This window comes from Macrobrachium rosenbergii, chromosome 25 (assembly GCF_040412425.1).
Source record: "Macrobrachium rosenbergii isolate ZJJX-2024 chromosome 25, ASM4041242v1, whole genome shotgun sequence".
Classification (NCBI taxonomy): Eukaryota; Metazoa; Arthropoda; class Malacostraca; order Decapoda; family Palaemonidae; genus Macrobrachium; species Macrobrachium rosenbergii.
Window position 1 is genome coordinate 9383376 of NC_089765.1, and position 17500 is coordinate 9400875.

Below are 17500 nucleotides of genomic sequence, written 5' to 3' on the forward strand. Positions count from 1 at the left end.
CAATCTCGTCAATCATTGCCATTCTTTTCGCTGTGTAGCGCCTCTGCATCTGAATTTCGAGCCAGTGCCTTCGTCATGCAATGCTGTACAGGCTATTATTAAAATACTGTAGCTACCAAATAAGGAAAAAGACGGACAGCTAATCAAAACACGAGCCTCGTTTCGCCAGCTTTTCATTAACCGTTGAGACGCCGGACTCGGGAATCGTCCTTCCTCGCCATCGAAACACCCCACATTCACCTGGCAGACAGATTCACCCGCGAGAGCCGAAAACAGGAACGCTTGCGTGGCTCCCACATTACAGTACGTTAACAGGTTCATTCTGAAAATGAATGGCGAATCGTCGCTCTCCGCCGCGGCTTCTTTCCAGTTACCGTACCTCTAGCAACGGAGCGGGAAATGATAGCAGCACTGCCGTATCATCAAGTGCGTCTAGACTTGGTGTAGAGTCTCGCGGCTGCGCAGAGCCTCGGCTGATGGCGCTCAAGCACATATCACAACAGAAAACAATAAAGAGGAACAGACAGAAAAGTACAGAGCTCGCCCCCAAAGACATGCCATTACTCATGCTATCCATCATCTGGCCAGACCTAATAACACCTGTTCTCGGGAGGAATAAGCAGCCGAAGGATGATGATGATAAGGAAGAGGAACACCGAGAGAGAGAGAGAGAGAGAGAGAGAGAGAGAGAGAGAGAGAGAGAGAGAGAGAATGAAAACGCGGTTATGGAAACGTCGCTAATGGAACCCTCACGAGATAGTGTTACTAAGAGTATGCAATAAATCCCGCCTCCGGGTGCGGCTCCCGTGTACCTGAAGGTCTCCTGATGACGGAGTGAAAAACAAATCACAGAAACAGCGACGTGGGTGGAACAGATGGAGTCCTTTAGGAACTGCAGCGTTCTATTTTTACAGACAGGCTGACAGAACTCGGGAGGAAGGAACATGAAATTCATGCCAAAGGCCAAGCGCTGGACTTATGAGGTCATTCATCGCTGAAAAGGAAATTGAGAGTATTTTACGAGATCAACAGGAGGAAGCGTCGCAGTTGCACTATAAAACATTTGTTAGGAGAGGGTGGAAAGTAAGATGGAAGAAAGAGAACATGAACGGAGGTACAGTAACAGGAACGTAAGGGGTTGCAGCTAGGGGCCTAAGGGACGCTGCAAAGAACCCTTAGTAACGCCTACAGTGCACTGCACGAGGTGCACTGACGGTACTACCCCCATACGAAGGATAGAACTTTGGCGTATGAAGGGAATCAAAATTAGACTGCTCACCAGCTTATACAGAGAAAGAGAGTAAAGTAGAATATTAATATATAATTTTTCCAAAATTTCCATCCTATTCCTTTTAAATTTGATTCACGTGAAGATCGCTGGCGGAATTTAAGTTAATTTTCCTCTGTTCAGGTAATCAGATGTTTCTGTTAATTTGAAGCAGTGTGCTTCAAAAAGTTGATGATGTCATCTAGTTGTTTTGAGGATGCTGATAAGCTAGCGTCTTATTTTATAGCAATACAACTGGACAGTTTTACTGTGAAATCTCTCTCTCTCTCTCTCTCTCTCTCTCTCTCTCTCTCTCTCTCTCTCTCTCTCTCTCTCTGAGGTATCTGGTTGTTATATGTGATGCTCTGATTACCCTTCGTATCTTCACCAGTTTTACACAAACGTCATTCACGTCTCACCAATAAAATTAATATTAAAAACTGCCACAATCAGTTGTCACACGGCAATGGCAGATGTTTTCTCAATTCCCAAACACTCGCGGACACATGCAACTTAGATAAAAACAAGTTAAATTTAGTATGTTTTCCCCTTCATAAATTTTGGCAATATTGTATAGGACCTGTCACGAACAGAGATGGGACTCATAAGAAAGTCAGAAAAAAAAATCAACTGCATTTTAAACAGCAATGTTACAGGCAAATTAGAGAAAAACAAGTTAAATTTAGTATGTTTTCCCCACCATAAATTTTGGCAATAATACCTGTGAACAGAGATATCATAAGACAGAATCAAAAATCAACTTCATTTTAAACAGCAATGTTACAGGCAAATTAGATGTTAAATTTAGTATGTTTTCCCCACCATAAATTTTGAAAGTCCTGTCAGAATCAAAACGTCAGAAAAAAAAAATCAACTGCATTTTAAACAGCAATGTTACAGTGGTAAGGGAAGGGTCTCCTTCTGAACTACTTCCAAATAACGTATGAATCTACTTCGTCCATTTTCCCACCAGCCATAACAACTGCTCTACGTTCACGGTTTCCATTTGCCCTCAATTCCTTCCCCCTTGCTCACATTCACTCTCGACTTTCCTCTTTCGGACACTTTCGAATTCTTTCTCTAGTTCCTGCAGTTTCAGCCATTCCACACTCCATTCACGACTCATTCTCTTGTCCTGCTGTTTATCTATTTATTAATTTATTATTTTTTCTTTTTTGATAAGTGGGATCTCTTCTTCTTTCTGTATTTCCCTTTACTTCCTCTTACTTCTTCCTGATGGGCACCTTAATATTCTTTGGAAGCTTGAATTTCGAGTCAGTGGCCCCTTGCGGAGGGCTTGTTCCATATGAATAGGGTTAATCTACAGAATAATAATAATAATAATAATAATAATAATAATAATAATAATAATAATAATAATAATAATAATAATAATCACACATCCTTACCTCAGTCAAATTGTCACCCCAAAGAAATGACTGCCTAAACATTCTGCACCTCCATCATAAAAAGTTTTATCGGTCTCGGCAGCTTATCTTTTATGCCATAAAACCTCAGTATCCTCCATTATTACTTTTCTAAAAGATCTATCAAGAGATTTTTCAGCCTACATGTGTGCTGGTTTCAGGTTTCCTTTGACTTTCAAACTTCTCTCACACAACCATTCCATAAAATTCATTTGATTCTGGTCCTTGTTGTGAACCCACACTGTTCTTCTCCTGTCAATGCTTTTGCCATCAGTCTTACTTTCTCAGAGTTCAAGGTACGTCTCTCCTAATATGTATGTAAACATAATATATATATATATATATATATATATATATATATATATATATATATATATATATATATATGCATGTTATGGTATTACTGAAAACTTGAACATTTCGAAACACAAGGTTTCATTCTCAATTTAAAAATACAAGAACGATAAAATTATCATTAAAAGCGCTGAAATACAAATATTAGACACAATACATTATAAAATGCGCACATACATCTATATATATATATATATATATATATATATATATATATATATATATATATATATATATACATACATACATACATACATATACATATATATGTATACAAGGAATAGAACAGCAAACAGCCATCGTAAAATCTTATAAATTTATTTGGTCAAATTTTCGAGACTCCATGTCTCATCATCGGGCCTGTAAAATACAAAGAATAAAAATTAAGAACTGACTCCATTCTTAAGTTTTATTCTTTGTATATTTTACAGCCCTGATGATGAGACATGTAGTAGTCTCGAAAATTTGGCCAAATAAATTTATAAGATGTTACGGTGGCTGTTTGCCGTCTCCACTCCTGGTAAATCTTCGGCGTTCCAGATGCCCCAATCTTCCAGCACATATATGTATGTATGTATATATATATATATATATATATATATATATATATATATAGATAGATAGATAGATAGATAGATAGATAGACAGATAGATAGAATGTACGTATTTACAGAGGGGGAAAGAGACGGTTGCACATCAAGGCAAAAACGGGCAGCCTTCCAGAGCCGACACCCGGGAGAGGATGACGAACAAGACGGAGCCTAAAAATAAAGTTTTGGGGCAGAAGGAAGAGAAGCACCATTTCCTCTCTCTCCCTGAGAGTGAGATGAAGACTTACCACTCGCATCTGTCCCCCGCCATCATCAGCATCATCATCATCATCCTCCTCCTCTCCCACCTCCTAACATCTTTCATCTTCTGTAATCTTCCATTTTCTATATCCTGCAATCATCCCCCGTCTACGACTGCGAGACAGAGAGACAACGGCGAATATTACAGCCATTATGGATGTCATTCAAAGCGAAATTGACACGTTGCGGGCCACCGATGTCAGGGACCTGGCGGTTTTCACACGGGATCGAGGCGGGGAGAGAGAGAGAGAGAGAGAGAGAGAGAGAGAGAGAGAGAGAGAGAGAGAGAGAGAGAGAGAGAGAGGTCCTCTCGCCACATGATAAAACTGCGACCGCAGTGATCCTTACGCTAGTCACAGGAGGAAATCCTTGTCATCGTTGTAACCAGAGCATGATCTTGTTACCGTCACCACTACTGATGCTCCTTCTGTCATTGTTTCGGCTCTTTTTCTTTGTTTCACTCTGTTTTTTTTTATCTTTTGTTTTCTCTCAATTTTCTTGGCAGTTAGTGTTGCCGCTCTTTGCTTACTTTTTATTGGCTCAACCATGCAGCTGCTGTCAATGCCGAGGCAAATAGCATGACGCCCATTGCTGTTAATCACTAAGAATTTTCTTAGGGTTTTAATCATGCAATTCACCATTTACCTGTGGGACACCGAAAGCCAATAAATGGCTGACAGTCAATGCTGGCGTCAGTTCCCCAAACCATAAACTGCTTTCATATTTCTCGTATCTGCCACATTTACCGTGATGAAAATTTAACAGACAAAATGATGTAAAGAGAGAGAGAGAGAGAGAGAGAGAGAGAGAGAGAGAGAGAGAGAGAGAGAGAGAGAGAGAGTTTCAACACGGTGATTTCACTATTCGTTCTGCAAATGACAAACTCCTTGCGGTACATAATCGAGACGCCGAAGGGGTTTTAGCTCCAGGTTCCCGTCAGGTCTCACAGGGCGTTCGTGAAGAGGAACTGCAGTACAAAGCGCTATATGGGCATTTAAGACTTAAAAAAACACTTTGCTACGAATCCCCGTAGGGGGATAGTGCCACCACTGAACCTCATGCGGTGCACTTTAGATATTACTTTGGTTCTTTGCGGCGCCCCTTCGGCCCCTAGCTGCAACCCCTTTCGATCCTTTTTACTGTACCTCTGTTCATATTCTGTCTTCCATGTCCCTTTCCACCTTCTCCTAACAATTGACTCGTAGTGCAACTGCGAGGTTCTCCTCCAGTTACGCCTTTCAAACCTTTATGCTGTCAATTTCAGTTTCAGCGCCGAATGACTTCATAGGCCGCAGCGCCTGGCCTCTGGCCTAAATTATATCTTCTATTCCATTCTACCTTGGCTACAATTAAAATGTGGAATAGTTTGCCGAGTGCAGTTGTGGGGTCTTCTCATCTCTAAATATTTAAGCGAGAAGCAAATGCTGCTGATTTCTCCTGAATTTCAGGGAGGACCGGTTTTGTTTCTCTTCGCTAATATTTATTTATTCATGCATCACCTTTTCTCATAACTTGTCTCTCTCATCAGGTTGGTTTCCCTTTGGAGTCCTCTTGGGTTTATAGTCTGTTGACTCTTAAAGAAAGAAACAAAGAAAATCTTCAAGAAATCCCAATTCCTGATGACACAATGATCTCACTGACGCAGTCGAGACACAGCCATTAGAAACGCCAATATCAATCAGACTGACATATCACTGACAAAATTTAAACAGAAAGCCAGAATAACAAAGAATCACAAGCAGCAAAATTCCACTGACTATTCTCTGCAAAGGTTCATTATATAAACAAAATAATTACTCACGACGAAGGAACATTTGCAGCATAGGATTACAAAGATTCACAGGAAAGGATTGCTCACGACAAAGAATCATTCGCACCGAAGGATCATACGGGATGAAGAATCATTTGAAATGAATAAATATTCACGTCCGTGAAAAAGTAACTCTGGTTATTCACGACCATGTACACACTTGTTGCATTTCCGCGTATATCATTCGTTGCGTATCAGTGTGGACGGGGAAGCGTTGCCTGGTTGCGGTCAAAATATGACACAGATACGGAACGGGCTCGATCCGCCATTTGTCGGTCTTCTGCCGTCACATCAAAGGAATGGTACACAACGGACATTGTCCTGTTGCACGTTCAATCGAGAGGAAACTGAATGACACTGTTGCAATGATGACACGACACACGGGTACATAATCCTGTTGCACCGTATCGTATCACCGGGTGATACGCAACGATGATACGACACGCGGATACGCAGCAAGTGGATACATTTACCCTATTGCACCGTAACGTATCAATGGATGATACGCAACGATGATACGACACGCGAACACGCAACAAGTGGCTACATAATCCTGATGCGCCGTATCGTATCACAGGGTGATACGCAACAAGTGGATACATAATTGCACCGTAACGTATCACTGGGTGATACGCAACGATGATACGACACGCGGATATGCAAGAATAGTGTACGCGCCTTTACAACAAAGAATTTCTCGTAAAATGGAAGGACTCACGACGAACGAATCACGAGTGGCTAAGCACACCAAAGAATGAGTTGAAACTAAAATATTCAGTTGGTGAAAAGATCATTCACAAAACAGAAAGAAACCACAGCGACACAGCAACATTGAAACAATGGACAAAATCATACATGATAAAACCCGCCCAACAAAAAATTGTCAACAAATCATATTTGAAAGTACCCAGAACATAAAACTCTGAACCTGAGATTAGATACGCCACTAAATTGAAATAATCAATGGGGAAATCGTGAGTCCTTTCAGCGATGTTGGCCGGAGAAACCCTTAGCAATATATCCCACAATATTTTTACAATGTCCTACAATACTTTTATAATGAAGCAGTTCATCGTCTGTCACAAACTGCCACTACCGGGGCACAGGAATTCGTGATAACAAAGCAGCATCGACCTTTGAAACCTGAAGTAGGGCGCATGACGCTCTGAAACTCTACGTGCTTCTGAATATATTTGTCGTCCAATTTGTGATTTTTTGCCACTTCCCCTCGACTCTCATTCGTCATTTCTAACGCGAACGAAGAGTAAAAGAAAGAGGAAAACCATAGTGAAATTTTTAAAAAATCAAACGGGGAAATATGAAATAAAATCTACCATTAAATTTGACACACAGAAACATCTGGAAAGGAATACCTTCTCATTAATAAAAGCAACATGCTTATGGATTTATGTAAGAGACGTTTTTATATAGGTCCGTTAGTGTACAATGTGATTTTCCGTCAACGCGGCCCTTCCATCCACTGGAGTCTTCATTTCTAAACGATTTTCCCATTAAGGTTCCTGAGTTATGGGACAAACTCGTCAACAAAAACGACTCCATTTTCCAGAAGTCTACGTAGACACGTAGGACTTTGCAAAGTGGATGTGTACCCTTAGTCGCCCGTAGTCTCCTCCGGTCAACCAGCTCAAATTTTCCTGCTCTCTCTCTCTCTCTCTCTCTCTCTCTCTCTCTCTCTCTCTCTCTCTCTCTCTCTCTCTCAGGAAATATCAGTGAAAGTTTTTTTTCTATTTAGCATTTACCTAAAAATCTTTCAAAAATCTTTGTGAGAAGGTTTTCAACAGTTTCGTTCATTGGTTTTTCGAACAAACATTTTTGGGGGCAGATAGTTTGCTTTCTTTTCAGTTACTATTTTATTTTGGATAAGTTTCTCATACTTTTTCATACATATAATTCATGTCTGCATTTTTAGTCACTTCACAAATTACCACTTCAGATATAAATTCCTTTCAGGGTGTATTCTGGTGTGTGTGTGCGTGTGTGTATATATATATATATATATATATGTGTGTGTGTGTGTGTGTGTGTAACTGAATCACGAAAATATAGAACGTGATGAATATATAAATAAAGACAAAATCCACGAAGGAAAGAGAAACAATGGAGTGCTGGAAGGCCTTTCGACTTACAGTCCTTTACTTAGCAGACAATAAAGTCGAAAGGCCTTGCAGCACTCCAATGTTTCTCTTTCCTTCGTGGATTTTGTCTTTATTCATATACATATACACACACATATATATACACATACACTTAAATTCATCAAATCGGTTAAAGGACTTTTACAAATATATTTCAATAAGCACAACAAAATTACAAATCCACCTTTATGCTTCTTTCTGCGGGAGTTACTAATGAGGTCGTACGAACAAATCAAGAGATATGCAGCGACAACATTGCCTTGGTTGTCAGGAGTTCTTGCAAGAGCTTGAGGAATGCAATGATAAATAATTAGTTCACTGGTTCTCCATAAATAGCCATTACTGTGTTGTACTAATACTGTTGTCAATGAAGGTCAATAGGTATTTTCCAAGAGAGAAAGAAGTTCCTCTTTTGTAAGCATATTACCTTCCGTTCTACTTCTTTCATACCTTAGTTTTTGTGTTAACTGGGAAACTTGAATTTCATGTCTATGGCCCTGTGAATCGTGTTCCATATGAATAAGGTTCATCCTCCTGATTAATAATAATAATAATAATAATAATAATAATCATGGCCGCATAATAATAATAATAATAATAATAATAATAATAATATGTAATAATAATGAACCAAACAAAACTTCTTTCAGTTTCTTTCTGAAGATGGAAAAGAGAACCACAAGATTCTTTGTGTATAACGTAAATATTTACCAGTAAAACAAGTTATACACAAGAATCTTCAATGAGGTTCTTTTTAATAATAATAATAATAATAATAATAATAATAATAATAATAATAATAATAATAATAATTATGAAACAAAAGTTAGTCCACATAAGGTACATCAACAAATTGTCCTGGGAAAACTGAATATTCATGTCTATGCGAAAACGCTATCAACTCTCTCTCTCTCTCTCTCTCTCTCTCTCTCTCTCTCTCTCTCTCTCTCTCGCATTAACTCGTTATTGGAGAAGCTGCCGCCGAAGAGGTTGAACGATCCCATCCTTCAAGGGAATAGGACACCCCAATCCGAAAACTCGTCAACGCATTACATGTTCCTAATGACGATTCCCGAGAAGCATAAACGTCGGCAAGAATCTGCTATCTGGACCATTACAGCAACTGGTTCGTGTTATTACCGGTTCACTTTGGTAGGTCCAAACCGATCATTACGAAAGGTTCAAGTAATGTTAACCATTAGTAAACGAGTACTCTCGCCCCGCACCCCCAGTAATGTTGGTTACTGGTCATACACACTGCATGATTGCTCTCTGCCAACCATCTCCTCCTCCGCCTGACCACAGAGTGACGCGTCATCACATTTTCGGTGTCTGCCTGTCCGTTTGTTTTCTTACCGTGTGATCTGACCTGCAAGTGTGAAACTCCCTCTAGACAGAAACCAGTCGCTTTTTCTGATTTTCATTACGATAGGGTGACAAAATTTGATAGCAGCCATTTATCTACACTTTCTTCTTCCTTTGGAGTGAAATGCTTCTCTGAATGTTTGCACCTTTTAGACAGCTCGTATTACAAGGATTAAAAAAACATATTATGAAAATGGTGTTTTTAAGACAAAATTCCCACACGCTAAACAACTGACAGATCGAATTCTCTTTGATTCCAGGCCGAGGTTCTCCCAGACGTCGAGAAGAGGGCGACTGCTTCGGTAGAGGCCGATAACTGGAGGGTCCCGAGAGATTGCCTTCCAGGAGGGCATTCGCTTGAAGCTGGGCCTTCCAAGAGACACCCTTCAGTTCCTGGAGCGGCACCAATTGGACTTTTGTGTGTGTGTGTGTGTGTGTGTGCCAGATTCTGTACATACACATACCCACAAACATCACTACTACACCACTCTCTCTACCACGTCGGGGGCTCTAAGAGTAGATTCTGGGAAGAAGATTTATATGCGTTCTCGTCTCGACTGCGTATCACTCACAAGAAGAAGAAGAAGAAGAAGATGAGATGGTTGTGAGCCCAAGAGAACGAACGACGGCGGACTGAAAGAGAACAGAAAGAAGCGCCTCTGACACTCAATACTCTGCCGAGGAGGAACGTTACAGATGTTACTTACGGTGCATGCGGTACCTCTGGGTGATGTAGTGTTCGCTGTGCACAAGTTTCCTCACGGTACGTTCGTGACGTGAAGTGATCGACAGTGATTCCTCGGGAATAACGAAAAAAAAGAGTGACGCCGAGTGCTTGTGACATTCCGCTAGTCAAAACGACAACGGCAGTCCATCGTCGAAGGATGACGGCGAGATGAATGATCTATAAACATGGTGAGATTCGATGTGGATGACACTTGAGTTCATCATCATCATCGCTACCCATCTCGCTCGCTTCCTTCGTCCCGCGCGCGTCAGAGAGATTCTCCGTGGGGCCTCTCCGACGGCAAGTTTTGAAAAAGTGTGCCACCCTTTCGTGAAAATATAATTCCAGCAGATGAGCTTGTGGAAACTGACGACTCGAAAAACTAAGAAAGTGAGTAGACAGGGTGTTGCAGAGAGCTACTTATTCATGCAGTGGTAGTACAATATTTTAGTAAAGAAACACATCATTTAACACATTTCAATGTTTCCGGATGAAAATCGTGTGGAATGTGCTTTGACAAAAATAATGTAATGGAAAATAAATAGAGATATAAGAGGTTTGATCCAAAGGAGAGAGAGAGAGAGAGAGAGAGAGAGAGAGAGAGAGAGAGAGAGAGAGAGAGAGAGAGAGAGAGAGAGAGAAATTTTGCTATAGTAATCACGACAAAAATATCATTCTAGACAGATACATCAACATAAGTTAACATACTCATGTATGTGATGTTCGCTTTCATGTAAAGATACATACGCATAACTGAATCGCGAAAATATGGAGCGTGATGAATATATAAATAAAGGTAATTCCACGAAGGAAGAGAAACGACGGAATAGTGCTAGGCCTTTCGCATTATTGTCCTTGCTTAGTAGTGTGTATATATATATATATATATATATATATATATATATATATATATATATATATATATATATATATATATATATATATATATATATATATATATATATATATATATATATATATATAAATATATATATATATGTGTGTGTGTGTGTGTAATACTGTACAAATTTTACTGGAATACAAAATAGTCAATCTAAAAAGTAACTTAGCTAAATAATGCTATTTCATTTTTTGCGCTGGTTGTGTGGTCCCATAAAAATCTCTATTAATCAATCTGATTCAAAATTCCAAACTAGCTTTCTAAATGTATAATTATTTTCAATGAATGCAATACAGGATCTCTGTTAAATCCCTCCCATTAAAATACCTAGAATGACAACAGAACTTGCTCACTTAAATCCAATTCAAAATCTAGGAAAAGTGGCGGCTCATTTATGCTAATTCAGCTACTGGGATGAAAAAAATAGTTCCTCCACAGAAGAGTTATTAAATGCATAATTTTCAGGCATTCCGGAGTTCTTTACTCTGTCTCCGTCTATAAGGAAGGACTTTCTCACCTCAAATCAAGTTGACGAATTGCATAACACATTTTCATTTCAGAATGACGCCTTGTGCACAAACTTTTGTTTCATTACCAGCGTAATAACAACCGTTTACCTGTATTTGCAGGTCAGCAGTGGTGCTGACGAGGAAGTAGGACTAGAGGAAGACCACCGAGTCTTCACCGACGAAGGCGGCAATTGGGTTGAACCTCTTCCTGACGTCATAGCCAACTTACACTTGAGCGACCCTTCAGACCTGCGCGCCAACGCCGAAATGCTGGGCGTGCGCGACTACCATTACCCTGAGGTGGGCGAAGGTCGGGTTAGACGCAGGGATGCCCGCCCCCCACCGCCACCCGTCAGTCCCCAAGGACTCGGTGCCGCTCCTCAGGGGCTTGGTGCTGGGCCTGGTCCTGCTATGGCATCGGCTACTGTCGGTGGTGGAGGGAATACTGGCGCTAGTGGGATTGGTGCCGGGGGAGGATGCTGGCGGCACTCTTCTCAACAGTACCAATGGGCATCTCAGCCTCAAGCAGATGCCCAAGGCCTCTCGCCGATGTCCTCTGGAATGGGGTTAGGTGCCACGTGCACTGTGCCAGCAGAGGCCGAAGGGGCGCGACTGCGAAGTGTGTCCAGCGAACCAAGGGGCCCAGCTGGTAATGGCGGTGACCGCAGAGTTCGCTGCTCTTCGGCCTCCAGGTCTCGCCAGCACAGGCCTTGCCCTCCTCCTGGTGAACGTCCGTCAGGCATGGCAAGTATCCCTCCACCAAATTCTCCGCCACCTCCTCAAGCCAGTGGTTCCCACGCTGGAAGCCATCAACCGTATTCCTCCCCTTCAAGTGTTTCCCCACCATCAGCTGGCGGCGCAGGTGTCGCTGGAGGGGTGTTTGCGCGCCTTGCAGGCTGCTATGAGAACCTGGACCCTGGCCGTGATTCGGGGGAAAGTGGTGGTGGTGCTTATGGATATCAAGTGAGTGACCTCGAAGCATTATTGACCAGGGCATCCCCTTCCCATCCTGCGAACCTACCCATGGTGCTAGCTTCCTCTACGAGACTCCACAACATGCGTCGCACCCCAGAACCCAGTACTCACAACCAGACTCCTGTCAGACCATTCTTGCCCTTAGGAATTATCGTGAACGCTGTTTTTAAGACGAGGGACTGGTTATATGTGCGCACAGCGCATGGTGCAGAAGGATATGTGCCTTATCGTGTATGCTTGCCCTTGGGTATCCTACCACCTCCAAGGGAGGGCCACGCAATGCCCCCAGGAGCACCAGAAATGAGTGGCGATGGGGTTTGGGAAAGTCGTACGGACAACTTTGCCGGTGCAGGACCCGGTCAGCTGCCTATCGCCCAGGTGACGCAGGGTGCCATGATGAGTGGGGTGAGTCCGGAAGCCGCCTCCCAAACTCGCGGCAGATCCCGAGGCAGGCGGCGACACCCTTGCTCAGATAACTGCAACCAAACAGACACTCAAAAACTGCAGCCGAGGGGAAGGAGTGTTTCAGAGTCCAGGCCTCCGAGAGAAACTCTGGATGCGCCGGGCTCTGGGCCACCAGGATCTCCCGACCATGTGCTTGTGTAGTTGGCTCCTACTACAAGGGACACGACTGTTCCTAAATGTAATCTCCGTTGTGTTTAGTGAATCTCCTGGAGCAATGTAGGAAAAGAGTAAAAGGTTGCAACTGTGCAGTTATAAAGCTGTATCAGACTGATCTTGAAAATTCTCCTCATTTCACGTCTTAGCGAAAGTACTCCGTAGTTATTTGCCTTCTACCAGTCATGACTGAGTGAAAAATTGTTGATAAAAATGTCATCTGTGTTTAGAATTTCTATAGATTTAGAAGCAAAGCCTCATTTGCTTAGTGTGAATGCCTGTCTGTACTTCGAGAACCAACCGTCCAGCCCATTGGTATTTCTGTCTGTTCTGTAATCCGACACACTCAACACCAGGACGTTTGTCTGTGAAAGGTTTCACTCTAGTTATTAGTCATATTTCCGCTATGGAACATCATGCACTGTCCAAATATGTTAAATTTAGAGAGGAGACAATCTGTTTATCGCATTAAATACTCAAGGATGTTTGTCGTGAACAAACAGGTGATGAATGCAAACAAAACATCATTTTAGTGAGATAGCCAGAATTTGGTAACACAATCAGTGCGTTCCTGTTTGGGGCGTTTAAAAATGTTAACATATACGTAAAAACATGTCATATAAGTTAATACTAGGTACTGACATTGGAAAACTGCTGTGGGATCACAATATGTCAAATCGCAGAGGGGCTGTCGCCTAAATAACTAGTAAAAATACCACAAAGATAAATTTCTCTTCACATTGAAAATATAATACAAAATTTATTATTATTATTATTATTATTATTATTATTATTATTATTATTATTATTATCATCACAATACGTAAATGCAACTATTGACATTTGTGTCTAAATCAAATCATCTCAATTAGTAGGCAAATACCACCTTAATGCTCTTGGTGAACTACAAAAAAAAAATAACAAGAGGGTTCTTTTTCGTTACTTGTGACAAGCTGAATTACATCTGATCATTAGCCTTTCTTGCAAATTTGGAGTAGAGAACCCTGGAAATGGAGGAGGTAAGGATTTCCTGCGTTCTCGGTCAGAGAGTAAATTACCGTACTTTGCAAAGAACGACTGGATAATGGTCACGGGCTTTTATTATTGGGGTTTTCTGGGCAATAACCAGCTCTTGATCGAAAGGACTGGATTTTTAGCTTAAACGAAATTATCAGGTTACATTGCAATTTCAATAACAGACAGAGATGACTGAAAAACATATTTAGTACGTGGGTTTTTTAACTTTTCATTTGTATGGAGAATACATTTCTAACATTTTTAAGGGTGGGTCTCTTGTTCATTTTGCCGTCCAGCTCAGAAAATTAATTTTTTCTTATAAATCTTTATTTTGGTCATCAGTATCAGAAAATTATTGTTATAAATCTTGATAGAACTTCCGGCTACTACACAAAATCTAGCTAGTTCGTTCTTGGTGGAAGTAAAGATTTTAGCCTGGATCGAGAATTCTGTAAAGGAACTTTTGATCTTCAGGAAATAATAATGGATTCTACTTTTCCCCCCTCTCGCCAGAAAAAAAAATAACAACTCTCGCTGCGACTGCGCTTATTCTGGTAACATTAAAATGAACGGGATTTGATGCATTCCTTAGTGCATTTAAGGCTGGACACGGAGCCTCGCTCTGCCTCGCTGTCTGTAAATGCATTACGTAATTGGACATACACCAATTAATTTGGGAACAGTGGTGGTCAAAGAAACAATAATTCATCAGTAAAATTCAGAACGTGTTCTAAATTTAGAAGATGCCTCCTCAAGTAAGAAGATAAGAAAAGAGGAACATTTTTTTTTTTGCGATGCAAAACCAGTAACGTCTCAGTATTTGCAATAAACGGGGAGCGTCTGAAGTTCACTTTACTTTATATTTGTCTTACCTTCCTAAGTATTCTCTCTCTCTCTCTCTAGATAACAAATAAACACGTTTTAATAGATATTAGAATTTTCGTTTGACAAATGCTGTCACGTCATCCTTCTGAGAACATCGGTTCACAAATTCTTCTATTCCTCCAAAGCCGTTCAGAAAATACGTTTAAAGTTTTCAAAGATTTAGTAAGAGAAACTATCCAGTCTCCCTTTCTCTTAAGAAGAATTTTGGTGACGGTTCCTATCGCCTGTCAGAATGATTTAAGAATTAGTTTTAGAAGCACTGAATCACAGAGTCGCCGTCTGGCTCATGGAATGAGATCACATACCCGATTCGTTCTTTAAGGTTGAAATGTTATCAGATATGCTGATCTCTGTAACCAGACATCCACTGTGTAATATTTTCTCGACTTGTGAAAAATGAATGCAATTCTAGCTTAATTTTGGAAATAATACATTAATGTAGCTGTTTTTGTTGACTTTTAAAACTCTTTTTTCGAGTGGACACCATAATATTCTTTGGAAGCTTGAATTCCAAGTCAGTGGCCCCTTTGGTGGGCTTGTTCCATACGAACATGGTTCATCTTCTGAATAATAATAATAATAATAATAATAATAATAATAAAATAATAATAATAATAATAATAATAATAATAATTTACCAAAACTTTCACTATTCCATGTTTCAGAATAATTTGCAAAATTGCTAAAAGGAACCAAAATACGCCCACAAGAGTCTCATGCGAAAGACGACAGTAAACAATGAGCAAAGAACGATACGATACTGTGTCAGTTTCATTATTCCTGACTTGCAGTCGACGCTGAATTCAGATGATCTTTGATGAACTAGGATTCCTTGCGATGACTCACATCCCGAGATGCAACTTGCGCCTTGCCAAGATAAAAAAAAAAAATAAATAAATAAAATAAGCCTGGGAGGAGATGCCCATCCCAATTCCATGAAAGCAAGATGCCCAGGAAACTTCCTTTGCAGATATATATCAGCGTGTCGACTTCGTAAAGGCATCGAACGTGGTTTGAGACAAAAATATTAGACACTTATGACGATTTTACTGCAGCATTTGCATGCTACATCTGGCTTTGTTGCAATGACCGTCTGGAAACTCTCTCTCTCTCTCTCTCTCGCTCTCATTATTATACAACAATCCAACTCGATAAATTTCAGGTTAAAGATATTTAACTCAGATACGGAAAGACGACGCAAATACTATCACTGACGAACGTTCTCATATGCCACAGTTACATGCAAAACACACAAACACTATATATATATATACATATATATATATATATATATATATATATATATATATATATAATATATATATATATATAAATAAAAGTTCAATTGGAAAACTGAAATGAATGCAAGTCCGGGCCTATGGAGTGAGCGTCTTGAAGATATATTGTCTTGAAGATGAATCTAGCGTGGAGGACGAAAGAGAGAAAGAGCTGTGTGTGGAGATGACTGCTGGGGATATAAAGACGGTCGTGAAGAGGGAGAAGAATGGGAAGGCATCATGGAATCACATTTAAAACTGAGATGCTACGGTATGGCGGTGACAGTGTGACTGAGATGCTGACCAAGGTTTGTGAGGTATGTCTGGGTAAAGAAAAGGTTCTGAGAGAATGGGTGACAGGTATACTAATAGTTAAAAATATACAACAGTAGAGGCGACAGAGGCAGCTGCAAGATGCCCATGGCATAATAATACTAAGGGAAGGTGTAAAGTAGGATTCTGACTGAGTAACACAAATAACAGAAGGTCAGGTAGGGGAAGAACAGTGTGGGTCAAAATAAGGAGGAAGGCGTATGAACCACGTCCTTGGTAAGAAACAAATAGGTGAGCGGTTTGAAATCAAAGGGGGACAAATTATATGTGACATAAATGGACCAAGAAATAGCTTATGAAAGAAAGGTAGAGAGACAACGTAGAGGCTGTTGAAAGTGTCTGGCATGTACGATGAATTGCTGAGAGTGATTAAAAGCTTTTATGATGAAAATGAACCATGAGTTGGAATATGTGAATGGGAGAGTGACCGCCTTATCTCTAAGGATGGAGTGATGCATGATGTCAAAGAGAGGTCAGCAGATGAAGTTTCGAGGTTGTGGGATAAGAATATGTCTTGTGAATGGCACGTGGAGTGTTTGTAGACAGCAGTGTCCCACAAGAAGATCACAAGAGAACTGCAGAAACCAGCGAAATCGTGAAAATGTGTGCAAGATAAAGATGAGAGCAAAATTATGCAAGAGTATTGTTATGGGGTAAAAGGAATCCAGGAAGGTGGAAGTATAGAAGTAAATACAATGGGTGAAGGTAGAATGAGAGAAGCGATTAGTCACAAAATAAATGAACTAAGAAGGATGGAAGTAGAATCATTTCCTGATCACAAGGTCAGTTCGGGTGAGGGTGACTGAATGTCATCTTCGGTAAAACGTGCTGCATCAACATCCCTATTGAAAAAACTATACAGATGTAATTTTACTGCCATCAGATTTCCCGAAAAGAGCCCTTTTTAACGCCTTGGTTACGTCGACATCAAAAGTGCCAAGCTTCTTCTCCCCTTATCCAAATGAAAAAACTGAACTGACAGTCACCGAGATTCCCACTAGAAGTAAAACCAGTTTCTTCTAATTTAA

The 17500-nt window shown here is 40.5% G+C and overlaps 1 protein-coding gene across 2 annotated transcripts in view; it reads left to right on the forward strand.

Moving 5' to 3' along the window:
- The window catches only part of LOC136852295 (collagen alpha-2(I) chain), a 108910-nt gene extending 92806 nt beyond the window's left edge, over positions 1–16104 (forward strand). The window contains exons 2-3 of one of the 2 annotated variants that reach the window (XM_067126796.1): positions 9491–10347; positions 11488–16104. In XM_067126796.1, coding sequence (XP_066982897.1) covers positions 10309–10347; positions 11488–12948 — 1500 coding nt within the window. In that variant the 5' untranslated portion in view covers positions 9491–10308 and the 3' untranslated portion in view covers positions 12949–16104. The remainder of the gene's footprint in view (positions 1–9490; positions 10348–11487) is intronic. The other variant, XM_067126797.1, reaches the window with a different exon arrangement.
- Positions 16105–17500: the final 1396 nt, after the last annotated feature.